This window comes from Eublepharis macularius, chromosome 3, assembly GCF_028583425.1.
Source record: "Eublepharis macularius isolate TG4126 chromosome 3, MPM_Emac_v1.0, whole genome shotgun sequence".
NCBI classification, from domain to species: domain Eukaryota; kingdom Metazoa; phylum Chordata; class Lepidosauria; order Squamata; family Eublepharidae; genus Eublepharis; species Eublepharis macularius.
In genome coordinates, this window is record NC_072792.1 from 168,639,604 (window position 1) to 168,659,112 (window position 19,509).

Consider the following 19,509-nt stretch of genomic DNA (forward strand, 5'->3'; position numbering starts at 1 on the left):
TGCATCCACAGCTAAAATGGGAACTGCATTCCCGATAGCAAGGGTCCGACGAGAGGAAAGCATATAATCAAGAAAAATAACTGCGGGGAAAAGATAAACTTGTTTTAATTACCTTCAGAATGATACAGGGATTTGCTCGGGTGTACATGATAATCCCATTGCTTTGGAGTGTCCGCAGACGCAGAGCCAGCTTGAATTCCTCCTTCTTGCTATTTTCAGAAACCCGGTATTTGATGTAACTATTCCCAGCAAAGCTAAGGGAAGTGTGTCCTGAAATAACCGTTTGGAGAAAAGACACAGCCGTTTACTTCTACGTCCTGAAATCAGAGGCAGATTATCCTGCTGCTGCCAAGGGAAAAAAGTTAATTAAGGAACATGCTTGGTTAACAAGGCTGATAAGGAACGGCGTTCAAAATGGAGCCCATCTTCAAGTGATTAAAAACCCGTCTCTGTTGTATTCTGCAGTATGCGCCTTACGTTAAAGAAGATTAATTCGCTAATAACGGGAGAAATTTGTTCCTTGATAGGCATGATTGCTGTGGATCAAATTAGACGAGTTGTGGCAGATAACAGAATATGGTGTTAAGGAGTAGTGTGATGGACTCAGATTTGGGGGACCCAGGACTGATTCCCCACCCTGCCCTGGAAGCTCGCTGGATGGCCTTGGTCCAATCACACACCCTCAGCCTAACCTACCTCACAGGGTTGTTTTGAGGGAAAAAAATGGAGGAAATGAGAATAATGTGAGCTACTTTGGATCTGCAATGAAGAGAAATGTGGGGTATAAATGAAGTAAAAATAATATTTATAATTTTTCTACTGTGTAACTTTGGGATACTTGAGGGAAGCCTGCACAACTGGTGACCTATTGAGCCAAATACAGTGCAGCAGTTATATGCTGTGGGACGGCCCTTCTGGCTGTGTTTTTGGCAGTCCCAGGCAGGCAGTGAAAAGATGGGGGCTCTTAAGCCCTTGAACATGGCCCCATCTTGTGCAGGACTGTGTAAGGCAGGGGCCTCATGATGCCTGCTGACACCTTTCTTGACACCCTCCAGAAAGTGGCTTTGGCCCAGTAGGGCTTCTGATTTGCTGGGCAAATTTTTAAAAACTTGCTTTGGCAGCTGCCACCACCTCAGCACAAAGATCTTCAGTGCATGACTGAAGGTAGGCAAGAAAATATTTTTAAACAGTATGTTCATAAAGGCACCTGTTACACAGTTTCTGCCAGAAATGTTGAAGAGCTGCTATGCATGACCTCACTTCTTGATATGGTGTGGCTGGCTCTGCCTCTTGCTGCAGCGCCCGCCACCCTGGGTCACAATTCTAAAGGTGCCCACAGGCTGAAAAAGGTTGAGGAGTCTTGATGTCTTGAGCTCCGGAAGGTCTTGAATAACAGACACTGTCAGTGGACTCCATGCAGCCTGCAAGTAGAGAAACTGCTGGCCCACATTCGGCAGTGCTACTGAGGGCTGGAGGGCAAATTACAGCTTTCACCCCAGCAAGGATCAGATGCTGCAAACAGCCGAGTGGGTTCCCATATAACCTCTGACTTTGGCCTCAACGGCATTCAGTGCAGCCTGAGCTGCTGCTTGAAAGACAATGTGGTGTGGTTATTAGTGCCGGATGGTTAGTGTTGGATGGACTGGGGAGGCCCAGGTTCAAATCAGTTCACAGCCATGCAGCTCACCTTGGACCAGAGAGGCCAAAGCCTAACCTACCTCACAGGGATGTTGTGAGGAAAAAGTGGAGGAAGAGAGGACCACATCTGTTGTGCTGAGGTCTTTGGAGGAAGGTGTGTGTGCGTAAAAATGTGATAGATCGTGAGCTATTACTTACTGATCTGCCTTCGTGGCTGACGCATCCTCACAAAAATCACTCTGTGGTATGTCAACCAGCGGTGGTCTGAACTCAGATCTTACTGGTCTAAGCTCAGTACTTGTTTATTAGTCCACATTGACTTTTCCCAAAGGTGATGAATCTGTTGCCTCTCTGGATTTAGTGTCTTCTTGCTTGTTAGTGCATATCCAAACCTAATGACAAGATCCCCTCTTCCCTGCCTAATGAAGCTTTCAATAAAAGAAAAAATACTAATGTGTGTGTTGAATTCCCACCCCCACCCCCACGTGCCATAATACTGAGAAGACCTTTGTTATGCTGGGTGCTCAACAAGTCCAGGAATGATCAAACCATCCCTCCCCAAATATAACACCAGCCGAGAAAATGGTCACCCCGAAACCTTCACGCTTGCCCTTGGAAGATCAAAAGAGAAGAGAACCAGGAGAACAGGGACAAATTCGTCCACTGTTTGTTTTATGAAGTCTTCAACTGATACAGAACAAGTACCTGAGCACTCTCCAAGCTTCCCAGGAGGGCACTGGCAGATGAAGGGCCTTCGGTTGATTTCGTAGCCCACGCACTGCATATCCCCGGGGCAGGGCTTGTCCGTGCAAGGGTCACTGGCGCCTGGACACAATCCTCCTGTTTGAGGGGGGAAAGAAAACAATCCCAACCTTATTAATCGCAGAAAGTAAAAGCTCCCTCAGGAGCATGCTGCACTGGGGATCTCTTTTTTGTGTTCTAGGCAGGAAGGAACTAAAGTTTGCTATCTTTCTCGTTGCATCAAGATTGCTGTCTTGGAGGAACCCCCAATGCTTGCATGCCACTGGGTTGGATCCACAGAAAGAGTTCATGGAAAGAGTTGGCAGTTCATTGAAACTCACAAGCCAAATGCATGGAAGGGGAGCGCGCTACAGCAACAAGGGGGAATCAAGTAAAACTCACAGAATTACAGAATCATAGGGAGGTACCTACAGGGTCATCTAGTCCACCCCCTGCACAACTCAGGAAATTTACAACTACCTCCCCTCCCACACCCCCTGCGACTTCTGCTCCATGCCCAGATGGCAAAAAACCTCCAGGATCCCTGGCCAAACTGGCCTGGAGAAAATTGCTTCCTGACCCCACAGTAGTGATCGTCCTTACCCTTGGCATGTAAGAAGGGGCCATGACGAGAACTAAGCACTGATGTAACCCTTCCTGCCCTCCCTTTCATGATCTGCCTGGGTTCACAGAATCAGCATTGCTGTCAGATGGCCATCTAGCCTCTGCTTAAAAACCTCCAAAATTGCCCCCTTTTCTCTCTTTCATTCACCGGTTGCATCTATGGAAGAGGGGAAAAGAGAGTGATTATATTTAATTCCTCTCTGTCCTGAAGCACGTTTTGCTTGCAGAGTTCTCCTGATCCTCAGAGAAGAGTTCCAAGATAAATGGTCAGCTGCTTGGGGAAAGTGGGCAAAGATCTGCTCTGCCAACACCTTCGCTGAACTCATACCTATTATTCTGAGTGCTGGTGCAGAAATATCTTTGTCTCCATTAGAAAGACTGGGAATGCCTCCATAGGACAGTATGGACCTCCCCTCATTTCAGTCTGCTGTTCTCCTCCCTCCTCACCGCTCCCCTCTTGCAGGCAAATTCTCCCCCCTCCCACTTCCCTTTTAAGAGGTAACTATTGATAGGAAAAGTGGAAGGCAATAGGGAAAGAGGAAGACCTAAAATGAGATGGTCTGACTCAATAAAAGAAGCCACGTCCTCCAGTTTGCAGGATCTGAGCAAGTCTGTTAATGATAGGGACATTTTGGAAGTTTTTCATTCATAGGGCCGCCGTAGGTTGGAGGTGACTTGATGGCACATAACACACACATACTTTGCGCAACACTGCTCTCTTCGCCAGTGCTTTTTTCTAATCACGATAGGGCTACACCGTACATTTGTGGGCTGAGCTGAAACGAGAGATCCCTCTTTCCATAAACACTGCTCCACAACAGACAGCACTTTGGGCTCTCTTTTCAGTGTAGCTCCCTCCAGAACCCGTTCGGAGCAAGGGCAATGCTTGAGACCTCTCCAATTCAGAGGAGCTCTACATGCATAGCTCTACATCCATCCAAAGGGCTATTAACACCACCCAGTTCTGTTCATCTCAATATATTAGCAATATATTGAGGTCAAGCTAGCCCTTTTCTAAAAGAAGAGAAAGAACCACCATTTGCCCCCAGAAGGACCTCACAACATCTGATAGAGCCTTTACAACATATGGCATCAATCTTCCCAGGTTGTTAAGCCAAAGGAAATCAGAGGAAATGAATGTGTGCGAGGGCTGACTTCGACCCACGTTGCTGCTTGTGAGACTCCTGGGTATGCTCATGCAGTTAAGCGCAAATTTAGAAAGATGGAGAGGCTCCCTGAGCGAGATGTTTCTTTGCTTCTGTCAGGCTTGCATCCAGAGCACCAGGGGGAGGGAGAAACCCGGGAAGACAAAAGAAGCAGCAGAGATAACAAACCTCTAAAAATTCTGAACATATTGTGTTAACAGAATATGTATCTGTAGCCAAAATGCTGATAAAATGGGCTGGTGCAGATCCAGGCTCTTGGGGGGCTGCCCCATTGAAACTGGCCTCTCCACACTGTTGCTAGTCCTTGAAGAAAAAAAGAAACACGGGCAGTACATTGAGGTGGGGCCATGGCTCACTGGTAGAACAATGATTTTACAAGTAGACAGTCCCAGGCTGAGAGCTGCTGCAGCATCGTAGTTATGTGGTTGGGTTGTGAATCAGCACTCTGCTGGTTCAAATCCCACTGCTCCCATGAGCTCAGTAGGTGGTTTTGGGTAAGCCACTCCTCTCAGCCCCAGCTATATTGTAGGGATAATAATAACACTGTTCACTGCTCTAAGTGGGCACTAATCTGTCCAGAAGGGTGATATACAAGCACAGTTTGTTGTTATCTTTTACTTCATAGCCCTTCCCACTGAGATCTGTGTCTTTTTGCACTCCTATATTTTCAGGCCTAGCAAAGTCAGAAATGCAGATGAATCCACTGGTCCAATATCACATCAGAGGCTCTTGATTAAGATGTTTTCAAGTGGAAGTAACCTGGCTGCCATAAGTACTCAAAGACACCTTAACTTAGGCTCTTTTGTGTGATGCACCAAAGAGTCCTGACACCTTAGCAATGCGTAATGACTTGCGTTACCCTCTCAGAATCCCTCTCATGATGTAGACTTCTTGGGCAATCGGACCAAACGCCAAAGAGGAGCCATCAACGCATCTCTTGGACATTGTTAGCTAGTCTGAGTCACGTCTGCCGCCCAAGTTAATTCACCTGTTTGCAACGAGAGACATCTCTCTTCCCATTATATTACTCATGTGCATCCCTTACGAGAACCTTTACAATAGAAGGCATGAATTATCCAATGGCAGCTTGGATTTTGACCTTTCCACCAATGGGGTGTTGGATCCTAAAGTACCACCAATCACAAATGTGCCCCCAATTTCACCAGTGAGCAGCCAGATCCTGCACTGCTTCCCGATCTAATCCAGATAAATCCAGGTGGGTAAAAAGGACATGTCAAGCCTTCTATTTTTGTAGTTGGTTCTGCTTCCGAGCCACCTTCCATCACTACGCACAAAATCAGTGAAATTCCTTGTCAAGATAGGCAGAGTATGATTCCCCTTCTCTGATTCTGCTTCCCTCCTTGAAATTGACCCTTTAGCTCTTTCTACTTCTTAGGTTTTCCCCTCCCTGTTTTGGCTGGTCAGCCCTACAGCCAGTGGGTCTTCTCCCATAGCGCTGCACCCCCACCCCAGTTAGGGACTCTTCATCCCTTTCCTGAAAGTCCTTCCCTACTTCCCCTTCACACTTTCTGGTCCCTTTTTGGGCGCCTTGCTATACCTGTTTCTTCTCTCCAGGTTGGTTTCTCTGGACTAGTCATGGAGGAGGAACACAGTTTTGGTCACAAGTCATTTTAACTGGGTATTAGCTTTAAGTAATATAAGTGAACACTGGAAATGTGTAAGAGTGAACAGATTGCGACAAGTAAACTGTACTGTATTGTTGCCATTGAGTAGTCCAGTCTTGCTGTCCTGTACTGTTATTCCGTTCCCTTTGCTATTCTGCATCTTGCTTAGGTCAACATAGTTAAATTTCTGTCTTCATCTTCTTCTTTTGTCCCCTAGGAAACTTAGTAAGCCAACGTGGGAACTTGTGTATGCGCCAGACTCAAACGATCCCCCAGAATCCATGTTCAGCTCTACACGTGTAAAGGACACTCTCACATGTGCACACTTGGCGTGGGGACTGCTTTGGGTAACAAATCCCCGACATTCAATTAAAGGCTCAAGTAGTAGGTGATGTGAACGGCCCTACCTTATTAAGACTCTGAACAACTGCTGCCAGTCAGAATAGATAGACAACACTGATCTTGATAGACTTAGTGGTTTGATTCATTATAACGCAGCTTCTTGTGTTTAACAGCATCAGTATACGAGTATCATTTTCAATTGGTAAAAGTGCACGGAGGCAAACCGTTAGACCCTCTTCCCCTCCGTACTCCTGTTAGCCTCTAATGTGAAGTGGTTCGCTGTGCAGCTTCATTTAACCTTTTTAAAAATCTGGGAAGGTCGGGTAATGGATCAGAGTAACCCTTAAAACAATGGATCCAGAGGAGTTAGCCGCGTTAGTCTGTTATTGCAGAACAGGAAAGAGCCCAGCAGCACTTTTAAGACTAACCAACTTTATTGTAGCATAAGCTTTCGAGAACCACAGCTCTCTTCATCATATCTGATGCATCTGATGAAGAGAGATGTGGTTTTCAAAAGCTTATGCTACAATACGGTTAGTCTTAAAGGTGCTACTGGACTCTTTTCTACCTTAAAACAGTAACTCTCTCATAGTGAATCAAAATTTCTCGTTAGTGAATAAACTTCTAACATCCTCTGCTCATTTAACTTATTCTTTTATTTAGCTTTATCCAGGGCTTTTTTTTCTGGGAAAAGAGGTGGTAGAACTCAGTGGGTTGCCAGCACAGGGGGCAACTCTTGGTGGGAGGTAGTGCCCCTGGTACCATATGCATGTGCACAAAGTGCACACATGCTCCCAGGACTGCACAATGACGTCACTTTGGGTCAGCTGGAACAAGTGGGGAGTTTTTTAAAGTTTAAATTGCCCTTGGCTAAAATGGTCACATGGCTGGTGGCCCTGCCCCCCCCCCGATCTCCAGACAGAGGGGAGTTTAGATTGGCTTCTGCGCCAGCGCAGAGGGCAATCTAAACTCCTCTCTGTCTGGAGATTGGGGGTGGGAGGTGGGCACCAGCTATGTGACCATTTTCAAGAGGTGCCGGAACTCCATTCCACTGCATTCCAGCTGAAAAAAAGCCCTGGCTTTATCTACCAGCGTATAAAGGAAGCTGTAAACTTGCATGAAGGCAAACCACTTGTAGTTATCGCAAACAGACAGCCTCTAAAGCACTACAGTATAAGATAAACACTCTAAGTGCGGCTTGAGTGAGTTTGCACCGTGGGTCTATTTCCTAGAAGTGGGAAAAATCACTCCTGTCGGTTCTAAGGGTGGACACAGTCTGCTTGCAAATACAGCAGCAACAGTAGATGCTTGTGCTTGATGCTTGATGCACAGTGCGGTCAATTTAATCTCTCTTTGCTTTGTCAAGGGCTGGCTTGCCAAGTCTCGAAGGCAGCCAAGATCTCCTAGCCCTGCCTTACCACTGCTGTGCAAAATGATGCGTGGAAAACTTATGAACAAATTGCAGTACTAGACGTGCAATAATAAGAATCTATGACCAAACTGGAAACTCTTACACCTGGCTGTGTGCTTTTAGAAATGCATACGAAGTTTTCATGACGCGGAGACATTCATACATCAAAAACATACATCATTCACAATGTAAGGCCTTGGATCAGTGGTTGGTTTTGACAAATGGCCGTTCAGAGATGGGAACAGGGACTGAGCAGCGGACCAAGGAGTCTGGCCTGCTCTCGAGCCCATAACATAACGCTTGAGCTAAAGAAATGGTGTTGCAATGCTCTTTCCAGCAAGGAAATAAGCAATGAGTTGGACTGATCTATTCCCCTCATGGTGACACAAGGAACCTTCTGTTGATGCAAGAATTTCGGTAGGATCTTATCCAGTATGATCTGCAAATACCTGCTCTTTCTCTGCTAAACACACCTGGCAATTCTAGTTACTGACTTTTTATTTGGAGGATTATCTTTCTTGGATCACACCAAAGATCTGGCAACTCTGGTGCTTTGTGTCCAGCAGGCCAGCAAGATACTTCCTGAATGCTCATATCAATGGCAGTCCTCACCTATTGTGGTTTCTGGCATATGATCACAGAATCATAGAATTGGAAGGGACCTCCAGGGTCATCTAGTTCAACCCCAGCCCAATGCAGGAAATTCACAACTATCTCCAGTGATCCCCTGCTCCATGCTCAGAACGTGGCAAAAAACCTCCAGGATCCCTGGCCCAACTGGCCTGGGGCAAATTGCTTCCTGACCCCAAAGTGGTGATCGCCATTTCCCTGGGCATGTAAGAAAGGGCCACGAGAACTAAGCCCTGATGTAACCCTTCCTGCCCTCCCTCTCGTGATCTGCCTGGGTTCACAGAATCAGCATTGCTGTCAGATGATAAGAAGACGCACAATGTTTCTGATTATGTGGGATTACTTTTTATTACACCATGAGCCAATCATGGCTTTGTTTTGGTGGTATGCACCAGCACCTCTTTTTGCAGTACTAGCACCTCTTCCAATTCGTGGGCTTGATCCCCCAAAGAGGCAAACATCATGAGTATCATCATCTCTTTTTAAAAAAAACAGAGAAAAAAAGAACTGGCGCTAACAATAATCGTTCCAGCTATCCCGTTAACTTAGCAAAACTAACAGCATCTATGCCATTAGGCATTATGACCCCCTGCGATTCATTCAATATCTATGCGGTACTTTCTCAGGACAGTCATTGGGTAAACTGGGATTCTGGCGTTTGGAGAAAGTGAGTGCAAGACTACAGGCAGACAGTCACAATACCCCTCCTGTTTGTTCATGATGGGCACAAACCTGGCTCGTTTCCTGTGCTTGCATTCTCACACCCTCTTCTACTTCCACGCAGAGTGTGATTGAAGCCTTCCAAATTTTGGAACCCTTGAATCAAACAGTAATTTGCCATGACATTCCAGTGCTGGCGCTTAAGCAAACTGGACTTTCTTTCCTTCCCACAAACTGGGTTATTAACCGAGTTTCCATCCCGCAAATGAGGTTTCTCAACCATAGTTTAAAGCCGGTTTAGCATTCTGGTTTGTGGGCAGGAAACAAACTTCAGGAAATACAATACATGTAACAAGGGGATATGTTTTCGGATTATGCCGGAGTAAAACTATGGAGTGTCTTCCAAGGGCCGAGCTATGAACGATATTGGATTTTCAGGTATGTAATTTGCTCCCTCTGCCAAGAAACTGTTTGTGTGTATGTGATCTGGATCAGGGCCACATACATTAGGAAGGGTGTGTGTATGTGTGTTTAATTCTCCTCGTGCCATTATCCTGATAAAAAATGTTCACCTTCCAGTTGCTTAAGCCCACTAGGGGGGAAAAAAAAGATACAACAGAGCTACTTAGGGAAATGACCCAGTTGGAAGAATTTACTCCCCTTTCCCAATGCTAGAACTTCAGTCTGGATCAGAATACCCACAGCTGCTTTCCGGGCCGCACAACACACTGACAATTCCAGTCACAGAACAGCATTGCCACATGGGCCCGACAAATAAATCAATCCTTGCTCTCCCTGTCTGGTTTTCTTTTCGAAAGATATGCATCGCGATTTTCACAGCAGCAACATAATACTTTGTGTGTGTGTTTAGTTAAGACAGGATACTTAAAACAGCTTCTACAGAGGTTCTTCGCTGTCCATCTGATTCTACCAGTTAGAACGGGCACTGCTATCCAGATCTGTATGCGCAGCGCATTTGTTCTCAGAGCACAATTAAATTTTATGTCATGTCAGGCGATAATTTTCAACAAGCCTCTCTGTGGCTGACAGATAGACAAGTCGCTTGGGCGAAAAGGCTCCGGAACTCATGCATACACATAAGCTTGTGGGAAGACAACCCTGCCGAGATTTTTGGAACAAGGCGCTGCATGTTTTCACAACCTTTTGACCCCCGGTGAAAATCTCTGACACAGAGCAATAAAATCAATTGGCAGCTTTTGCAATCAATCTTTGCCACGGTTGCCGCTTACGCAGAGTAAGTCCCTCTATGAAGCCCCACGGCACGTGGAAAAGCTAATAATTGAATTCGACGGGCCTGCAGAATGAGTGACCGGGGACACTAAACACCAATTGCCGGTCACATTAGGCTGTGGCCTCCCAGCTGCTTGTCACCCCTGCTGTTTTTGAAATTCAGGGCAGGAGCTCAACTAGGAACCTTGTCAATCTCATGCTGAAGCATCCCACCTTCCTCATGGGTTGCTCCAAGTTGGGAAGACGAAGCGCAAACATCTCACAGTCTTGGCAGCAACACAGGGAAACTTTCAGGCAGCTTCCTTGACTGGAGAGCCCTTCAGGGCCCACGATGGCAGGAACTTGCAAGAACCGCAGCCTTTGAAAAAGTCCTGAATTACTGGCTGAGTTACCAACTTGCCACAAGCTGCCAGTTTGATGCAGTTAGCCACTGGAAACCTTTCAAGCGGGCACGACTACGGCCCCTGACATTCTTCGCATTTGGTGAAGATGTTCCAGACACAAACCAGCTAGCAAAGTGTTCTGAGACTTCCTTGCTAAACTGCCAGATTGTCGACAAGGGGTTATACCTGTAAGCTGCTGAGATTCCTTATCTGCACAAGTAAGATCTACCAATTGGACACCGAGCATCACAGAGGAGAAACCTAGAGACATCCACTGGCGAATGCCAGCAGGGCCGGAAACTAGAACTTTTGGCTCTACTGATCCTCGTCATGGACTACTTAAGGCTGTGTAACTGCGTTGTTCTTAGGACTTGGATGATCTCCCATGTGGATTCCAGGCAGCAAAGTAGTTAAACACCTCCTGAATGGGAGGTGTTTAAAAAAAAGCATCCCGGTCAAGCTTGGGTGTTGTGTTGGTGCCGATCACCATGACTTTATGAGCCTGTATGTTATGACTGGGCTCATTCCTTTACCTGGACGCTGGGCTCCCCATACATTGATGCCTTCTGCTTTTCATCCCGCTGGCTCACTAGGCTGTCTGTCACAAGGTCCAAGCAAAGGCTGTTACCTTAAACATCAGGATGCAGAGTCAACATAAATGAAATGGTTTTCAAACTGCGAACCTTGCCTGGGGTCTCTGTGGAGTTTATCCTGAGTTCCTCGAACAGAAGATGGATGATGATGAGCAGTCCAAATGATAGCTTGTTTGCCTTTAGGGGAGGATGCGCAGCGGCAGGAGGGTATTGGGCTCCTCCTAAAGCACGCGTGTTAGTTGACACAAGAAAACAGATCTAAGAATCCTGGTTGGCTCCCCACATTGACGAACTCACTAATCTTCAGTCTCAGGTGGGTTGTGAAAAGGGTTGCCAGGCCTCCTCAACCTCCTGGCAGGGGATTGGGGCCTGGCAATTACCTGCGGCGGCGGCGGGGGGGGGGGCGCGCGGGCAAGCACGATGACGTCACTTCCAGGAAGCAGCCCGAAACAGGCCTGATCCAGGCAAAAACGGGCCTGTTTCGGGCCGCTGCAGAGCGCAGGAGTGCTCTTGCACTCTGCAGCGGCTCAAAATGGGCCCGATCCGTGCCAAAACGGCCCCGAAACAAGCCCAATCTGGGCCAAAACGAGCGCTGTGGAGGGCAGGAGCGCTCCTGTGCTCTGCAGTGCCCCCAATCCAGGCCTGATCCAGGCCAAAACAGGACCAATCCAGGCAGCTGCAGCACATGGGAGCATGTAGAGCTGCAGGGAAGTGCACATGGAAGGTGCGCTCCCCCCGCTGGCCAGGTAAGTGGGAGTGGGGGCTCCCCCACCCCCAGTGGGGGTCAGGCATCCCTAGTCGTGAAGCACCACTCGCCTGTGCTGTGAGCTCCCTTATGTAACCAGACCTCAACCTTTGGCAAAAATTTCTGTTTCCAGTTTTAAGCTAAAAGTACCCTGGGTGCTACAATTAGCTACCCAGAACACACAATTGCTCTCAAGATATTCTTTTTGCATTATAACCAAACAGATAGAATTACGTATTTATTTTAAAAATGTCTATGCTTCCTTTCTACCAAAATAGAATTCCCTAATGGGGGTCATACTCAACTCAAAACCCAGTATTTTACTTATTTCCTTATGAATATGACTCCGTAACTTCTAACAATGTGGCAGTCCCATCGCATACAACAAATGTGTCATTTGCTTTCAATTACAGTTCGATGACACACATCCAGAAATACTGGGGACTTTACACCAGATTATAACATTAATGAAAAGGTTTGTGTGAGTGCAGTGACCCTGTGAAGGGATCCATGGGGCCTGCTTTATAAATTTACATCATACCATACAATATATGAGATAACATCAGGCCAGAACTGATATATACTAGTTTGTGCTGTGTGGGTTTGGAATTTTTTTTGTAAAAGTGTGTATTATTGACCACCGAGGCCGAAATGCGTATGGTCTTGTGTTGGTCATTTGACATGTTCATCGTGTTTGAAAATATTACAGCGTACATAAAGCTTGCTTTGACTTTGAATACAGGCTGACATTCAGGCCCTATGTTGTGTACACCACATAGTAAATATTTGTTTTGATGATATTTTATCTGTTGTAGCTTGACCTTTGTAACATCTTCAATATATTTTGGGCTGAGTTTTGATTCCCCCCATGCCCCCACTTTTTTCTTTTAATCCCACCACATATACACTGAAGAACTCCACTGGTTCTTACATCTCCAGCAAAGATTAGATACTCAGGAGCCAGAATTGCAAAACCGCTTTTTGTCATAAAAAACTTCTGTCCTAAAGAATTTTGCCAGGGAATTGAATGGTTCTGCCCCATTTTGCCAACAGTATAATTCTGCTTTTGCTTCAGAGGGGCAATCCAGCGCTTGTACAAAGCCAGTATTCTGTGCAAGCCAGTATTCCTATCAAAGCGTAAAAGTGGTCCTGACAGATAAACCACAGGCATTTCAACTTCCTATTCATGCTCCTGTAGGTGAGTTTTATAGCTGTCACAAAACTTTTGAAATACTGAAGCTCTGGAGACAGTTCTTTATGTCTGCCTTTGCACTCAGAAGAGCCCCCAGCTACAAATCATGTCTTATAGCTTTGCTCCTGGCTAACATGCATTGCCAGGGTGATTTCACAACGGCAGAGACTAAAAGTCAGTAAAGCACTCCTAGGTCCGTTATCCACCTTTAAGGATTTATAGCCAACGCTTGAGTATCTGCTCTGAAGTCCAGCAGTTTTTCTTTTCTTCTTTGCTTCTCCTAGAATTAAATTCAACATGCATACATTAAATGGTAATTTTTGGTCTCTCAAGGCAAACTGAGACTCAAGAGTGCTCTTCTGAACTATAGAAGCAAAGTATGGAGTTGGGATGTGTCTCGAATTCTCTATATCCCAGTTGCTCCCCTAGACTTCAGAATTCTGAACTAACAGTTCTGAAGATGAACAGATCCAGGGCCAGTTCTTTGGCCAAGAGACCCAAGCAACTGGGGCCACCGATGTACCGTAGGGAATCTGCTTGCTTCTGGCTGTTGGTGGCATGAGAAGCATCAGGCATCACCTCTAGGACCAGCATCAGTACTGGCTGAGTTCCAGGTGAAACTACAAGAGTTCAGCTCAGACCCAACATGGGAGGTGAGGATGGGTGTAATCAGAGTTTTTTTTCTGGGAAAAGAAGTGGTGGAACTCAGTGGTGGAACTCAAGACCTCACAGTGACATCACTTTGGGTCAGCTGGAACAAGGGTGGAGTTTTTTAAAGTTTAAATTGCCCTTGGCAAAAATGGTCACATGGCTGGTGGCCCTGCCCCCTGATCTCCAGACAGAGGGCAGTTTAGATTGCTCTCCGTGCTGCTCAGTGGTGTGGAGAGCAATCTAAACTCCCCTCTGTCTGGAGATCAGGGGGTGGGGCCACTGGCCATGTGACCATTTTTAAGAGGTGCCGGAACTTTGTTCCACCGCATTCCCACTGAAAAAAAGCCCTGGGAGTAATTGGCTAGAAGTGACCCTAAATCAAGGGGACGGGGATTCTCCAGTGCTCTTTCTCCTGCTAAGTTCTCCTGTTTCTCTTGAAACAGGTATAGAGGAAGTCCACACAGACTGCCACCAGGGAAGCACTCTGAATTCAACATGTTAAAGTACTAAGGTACCAATCGACCCCAATCAAGGCATTTAAGTGTTGCAGGATGTGATCCCAAGAACTGAAAACGTATCTGAATTGGAGTGACTCCTGAGATCATGCTTCGGCAATGATTGCTTGGCTGCATGGATCAATGTCTCCATTTTTAAAAAAAATCCACTGTGGATATACATCAGTGCACGTTGGGATTAGGCATTCTGCAGTGTCACATCAACCAGTCATCCATGGGATAAATGCTGATGTACAAGCAAGGGCTACGACCACTGTAGCACATGATGTTAGAAGAGGGGTGGTTTATTTAGGAGAGGCTGTGTGCACCTTGGCCATTCCTCCCTGTCCTCTCTTTGCCATGTTAGAGTGGGTGCAGTGCAGTGGTTATGAGTGTGAGCTAAGAAGTCTCACCTCAACCTGCCTCCTATAGTGGCATCAGGCAACGCATGACAAAACCATTTTGAAAAGCTGCAGCTATGGTATAGGCAGATACAGCCTACCAACTCAAACTGGGAGCACTGCTCAAAACTGGATGCTTATTACTGGATGACTGGAGTTGTGGTAGAAGGCGTGACCGTTCACGGCTTCCTTTGAAGTGTCATTTACAAAATGAGCCCAGAGAACGGAAGTACAGAGCCCGTCTTCCTCTTTTTATGGTTGCTGTTGTTGACTCTTGTATTTATTCTCCAGACATGGAAACCAACTGCTGTCATACTACAGGGTGACAGCGTGTCAGCACTAACGTTGACTTGTGACAAGTGGCATTTAAACGATAATATGTACCGCACAACAGTGTCAGCAAAATTCTTGAACGGCGAAATCACTGTCACATGAGAGATTCTCTACTCCCCTCTCCAACACGCATGTTCTCCTCTGACTACGGCTCTCAAAACTGCTTCCTGGAGGTGCCTGTTTTTCTGCCCACAACAGCTGTAAACACTCCAAAGTTTCCCAATGTGGCTCAGAGAGCTATCTGAGGATTGTCGAAAGAGGATGATTCAGCACAGCGTGGCTTGGGATGAAATGTTTGCTCCCTAATTTGCAGATAGAGAATCGGCCTCAGGAACATACACTGCTTTCTACGCTCTCCTGAGCGAATCCCCTAACTTTGTCAGGTGTAACAAATTGCCTGGTACAGTCATCCTGCAAAAAACATGATGAATTTATCTATGGTTAGTCTGCGAAACCGAGATTTCGTTCACAGATCACTCAGCTATGGGTTAGCCTTGACAAATGTTAGTTTTGTTACTTTCTCTCTGTAGCCTGGGAAAGTGTGGCCGGAGAACAAGCTAAGATTAAACCAGGATGTTTGCATCTGTGTATCACATGAAACCATGGTTGAGACTAAACCAACTTTAGATCTTGGTTTGATGGCTGATACCTAACCATGGTTGGTGGTGGAGAGTGCTCTCAAGTCATAGCTGACTTATGGTGACCCCTGGCAGGGTTTTCATGGCAAGAGGCTAACAGGTGGTTTGCCGTCACCTGCCTCTGCAACTCTGGTCTTCGTTGGAGGTCTCCTATCCAATTACTAACCAAGGCTACCATAGTTTACTAGCTATGGTTTACTAGCTACATGGTTTCACATGATGTGTGAACTGAGCTAATAGTTTAACATTACATCAGCATCAACGCACAGTATGCTATGGTTTATTCCAATTGCAATTCTGTCACACAAAATAAGTTTTGTTTGTAAACCTGGTTAGCATTCACCAAGGTTAGCAATGTTGCTGGTGTAGAGCTAAACACAGTTACAGCTGATAAGGGGAAGAAGTGTTTTCCTGAGGATGATTCCCAGTTTGTAGAAGCCAAATTTGGCTGCCGGTCAAGGCCTTGATTTAAACATGAACTGATTTGTTACCTTCCGAAACCTTTTAACAGAAGCCACCTCTACATTGGAACAGATAAAAATTATCAACAGAGTTTCCTGTTTACATTAATTGTGACTGATGTGTGATCAATTTCTCGACATATGATTCATTCAACTAGCAGAGTTGCCGCTGTTGCGAGGCAGGGGAACAGACCTTACTTCAAGACCCATCTGAAAACATGGGGCTCGGTGATCTCGAAGCTAGATCTGATTCTGGCCAGTGCCTGGATGGGAAATGAGGTATGCCACATTGAGTTTTAGGATGGAAGAAAGGAATAGAAATGAATTACTAAAGGCCAAACTGAGGCGTCATCTGCCACAAGTCAAGTCGGGATCCCCAAGTTGGGGTAGTATCCAAAAACTAAGGTTCCCAACAAGGTCCTTGGTTCAGTTGCTGGCATCGCCAATGAAATAACAGCAGGTAGCAGTGTGGGGAAAGATCTCTTGCCTCAAGAATTCCCTAACTTGGACATCTGCTGCCTGCTTGAATAGACAGGTCAATGGCCCCATTCTGAATAAGGTGAAATATAAGTGCTGAAGTGCATGGGAGAAATGAAAAGCAGGAGAAGGGTCCACGTAATCCCATTTACTCCCTTGTGGAAAAGGAATGTTGCCAGTGAAAATCATTTCCAAACCTTGCAGGATTTAATTACTTGGGGTTTTATTAGCATACATTACCGACCAGCACAGATGGTTCGGCATGGGAAAACAGCTATGGGCCATTTCCACATGGCTTACCTTGTTCCGGAAAACAGCGAAATCACGCCTGAAATTGCACAAGAAGACACTGTTATCACTCGAGAAGATGGAATAACAGCGTCTTCTCGCAAGATTTTGCATGAGATTTCACTGTTTTCCGGAACAAGGTAAGCCATGTGGAAACGGCCACGTTGTGAGCATTTACATTACCAGCAAGAAAGAAAATTCCCCAGTCCTCTCCTCTGATTGCTTGGGACATCTGGTTGGACATCTATGGGTCTGAACAATTTCATTAGCATCGATGGGATTAATCCAGACGGCTTGAAAATGAAACTTTATGGATTGTAGTCTGAAGATCGAGATGGAAGCACTTTGTTTTTCTGGACGTTATCCAAGCCGAAACAAACTTCTGATCCCTTGGAGATTCCCTAGTTGTTGCTTTCCTGTCTTTCAGCCTATTTGGTGTTTTGATAACTCAGTTTGCTAATCAAGGTAAACTAGGTAAAACCTCTGCACAGCTGGCACACATAAATTGTAAATAACCATGGCATCTGCCAGTGGGAATAGCATTCCTAGTAAGATACATATTTCAATACTGTGCCATTCCTTCTTCTGCTCAGAGGTTCTTGGGCTGTAACCGACTTTGTCTAGTGAATACACACTCAACAACTCCCTTATCCCTTCCCCACTATTAATTTGTCTCATCTGTGTGTCCCTCGCACTCCCGACATCAATTGCAAAGCTTTGGGACCATCAGGTGTTTATACTCCCTTCTGTATCTTGTATAACTTTGCAAGAAATACAAGTTAGATAGCAGCAGCAATAGACCTTGTACAATAGGGTGAGAGAAGAGTAACCATCCAGTGGCCACAACCCAAACCTCTCTGCAGTTACAATCATTAGAAAGAGCTCTATGTGAGCTGGGAAAGGTGAGAGGGCTGCTGCCCCACTCTCTGTAAGATCAGAACTATTTATTACCCAACAAAACCAGGCTAGGTCATGCAAAGTGTCCCCATGTGCACATGTATACACACTGGAACCCCCAGGACATGGTGAATGCAGTGGCAACAATTTGCAGAACCTTCCTCGGCATTCTCACACCACTGAATGATGCAATACTTCTAAAATATAACAGATAAATCACAAATGTTGGAAACCTTTCCCAAGTGGGCAGTGGTAATTTGCCACACACCACTTCCTCATATTTAGATATCAACTCTAAAAGTAGCACGCAGCTATAGCACATAAACAGTGCCAGAAGCTATAAGAGATGTGCAGATCTCATAAGACCTTGGAAATGGTAGGAAGAGTCAAATGTTCCCAAGGTGGTTAATTAAAAAACAAAAAATCACCCAGCTACAGCCTTAGAGTCCGAAATGTAGGTTGAAAAAGGTCAAGGACCTTCCTTTGCTCCCAATTACTTAATGAAATACTTTATTGGCTTCCCTTTCTCCTGCCAAAGCAAGACTGAAAAGAGGCCTTTTAACTTTATCACTCGGGTCAAATGTCACCCTCCATTTGAAAATGCTGAATGTGGGTTCATGCTGTCCTTACATCAGCCACCCTTTTCATGCCCCAAACATTTGGCTGGAAACCCTATAACCCATGGCACATGGTTTATGGACCTTTTTGCCTGGACTGTCTCCGGCTTTGTTCCAAGGGGGTCAAAGTTCCTCACCTCCCATTTGCCATCAATAAACACCAACAATGCCTGCTGAGCATAAGAAATCCATTCTCTCAGCCACTCTGTTTTGCAAAAGCCCTCTTAACTAACTGAATTGAACTGCCTCTGCTGATCGGCATCAGAGCTATAAAGGCCGTGCTCTAAAGCGGGGGACTGGGGGCCGGGGCACCACTCACCATTGCATGAGCAGCGCACGTTTCGGTAGAAGCGGGGACACACGAAACTGATTCGTGCTGTGCTGTAGGTCATCAGAGAATGGGAGTCGATGGACAGGCTTTGCTCGCAGTGCTGCTCCTGACAATCCATTCCAGAGCAATTCTTTTCCAGGATGGCGGAGATGCGGATAACATTTTCCAAGTGTCGCCTCGCACTGGTGAGCTTCTGAATCAAGTAGGCCGGCTTATAGAAACCACCGCCGTGCATCTGAACGGCAAAGAGCATATCAAGCTGACTGGTACCTGCTACGGGCTGAATACTGATAATATGCAGGCTGTCTTGCTTCTGGGTGAGGACGGCGTTGCGCAGGGTGCGCCTGAACCCATGCATGTGGAGCCCCACAAAATCCTCGGGGGAGACGTTCTCAAAACGGATGGTGACCGTGTTCTGCAGCATTTCCTGCATCAGTTGCTCCACATGGACCGTCACATCCATGGGCACCTGGAACCGCCCATCGCTCACGGATACATTTAGGATGTACTTCCCGCTATCCAACCCTCCGAGGGCAATGATCTTTCCGTCATGGTTGTTGACCTTGAACAAACTTTTCTGCTCCGACTTCAGGCCGTACGTGAGGACATCGTACATATCCTGGTCCGTTGCGTGGATCTTCCCAATAACGCCACCCGGGAAATCGTCTTCCATAGTGACAATAAAGATCTCCAGGGGAATGGCTGTTGGCTTGTGGATGCTTTCTTCAATAACACGGATCTGGATGTAGGTTTGGGAGGCCCGCTGAGGCTTCCCAGAATCCTTTGCCTAATGAAATATATAAGAGATTTGGTTTAGAAAAAAGCCTTCACTTCTAAATACTGGCCCAGCACTAACTCAGCATCCCTTTGAGGAAGGATTTCAGAAATCTCAGTTCTTTAAATTCTGGACCCCCAAGGTA

At 46.1% G+C, this 19,509-nt stretch overlaps 1 protein-coding gene across 2 annotated transcripts in view; it reads right to left on the reverse strand.

Annotated features, from left to right (window-relative positions):
- FAT3 (FAT atypical cadherin 3) overlaps positions 1 to 19,509 on the reverse strand; it is a 457,110-nt gene that overhangs the window by 35,185 nt on the left and 402,416 nt on the right. For both annotated transcript variants that reach the window (XM_054973889.1, XM_054973888.1), the window contains 3 exons: positions 18,578 to 19,376; positions 2,344 to 2,478; positions 113 to 270 (listed from right to left, as the gene is read on the reverse strand). In XM_054973889.1, the coding sequence (XP_054829864.1) occupies positions 113 to 270; positions 2,344 to 2,478; positions 18,578 to 19,376 (1,092 nt within the window). The remainder of the gene's footprint in view (positions 1 to 112; positions 271 to 2,343; positions 2,479 to 18,577; positions 19,377 to 19,509) is intronic.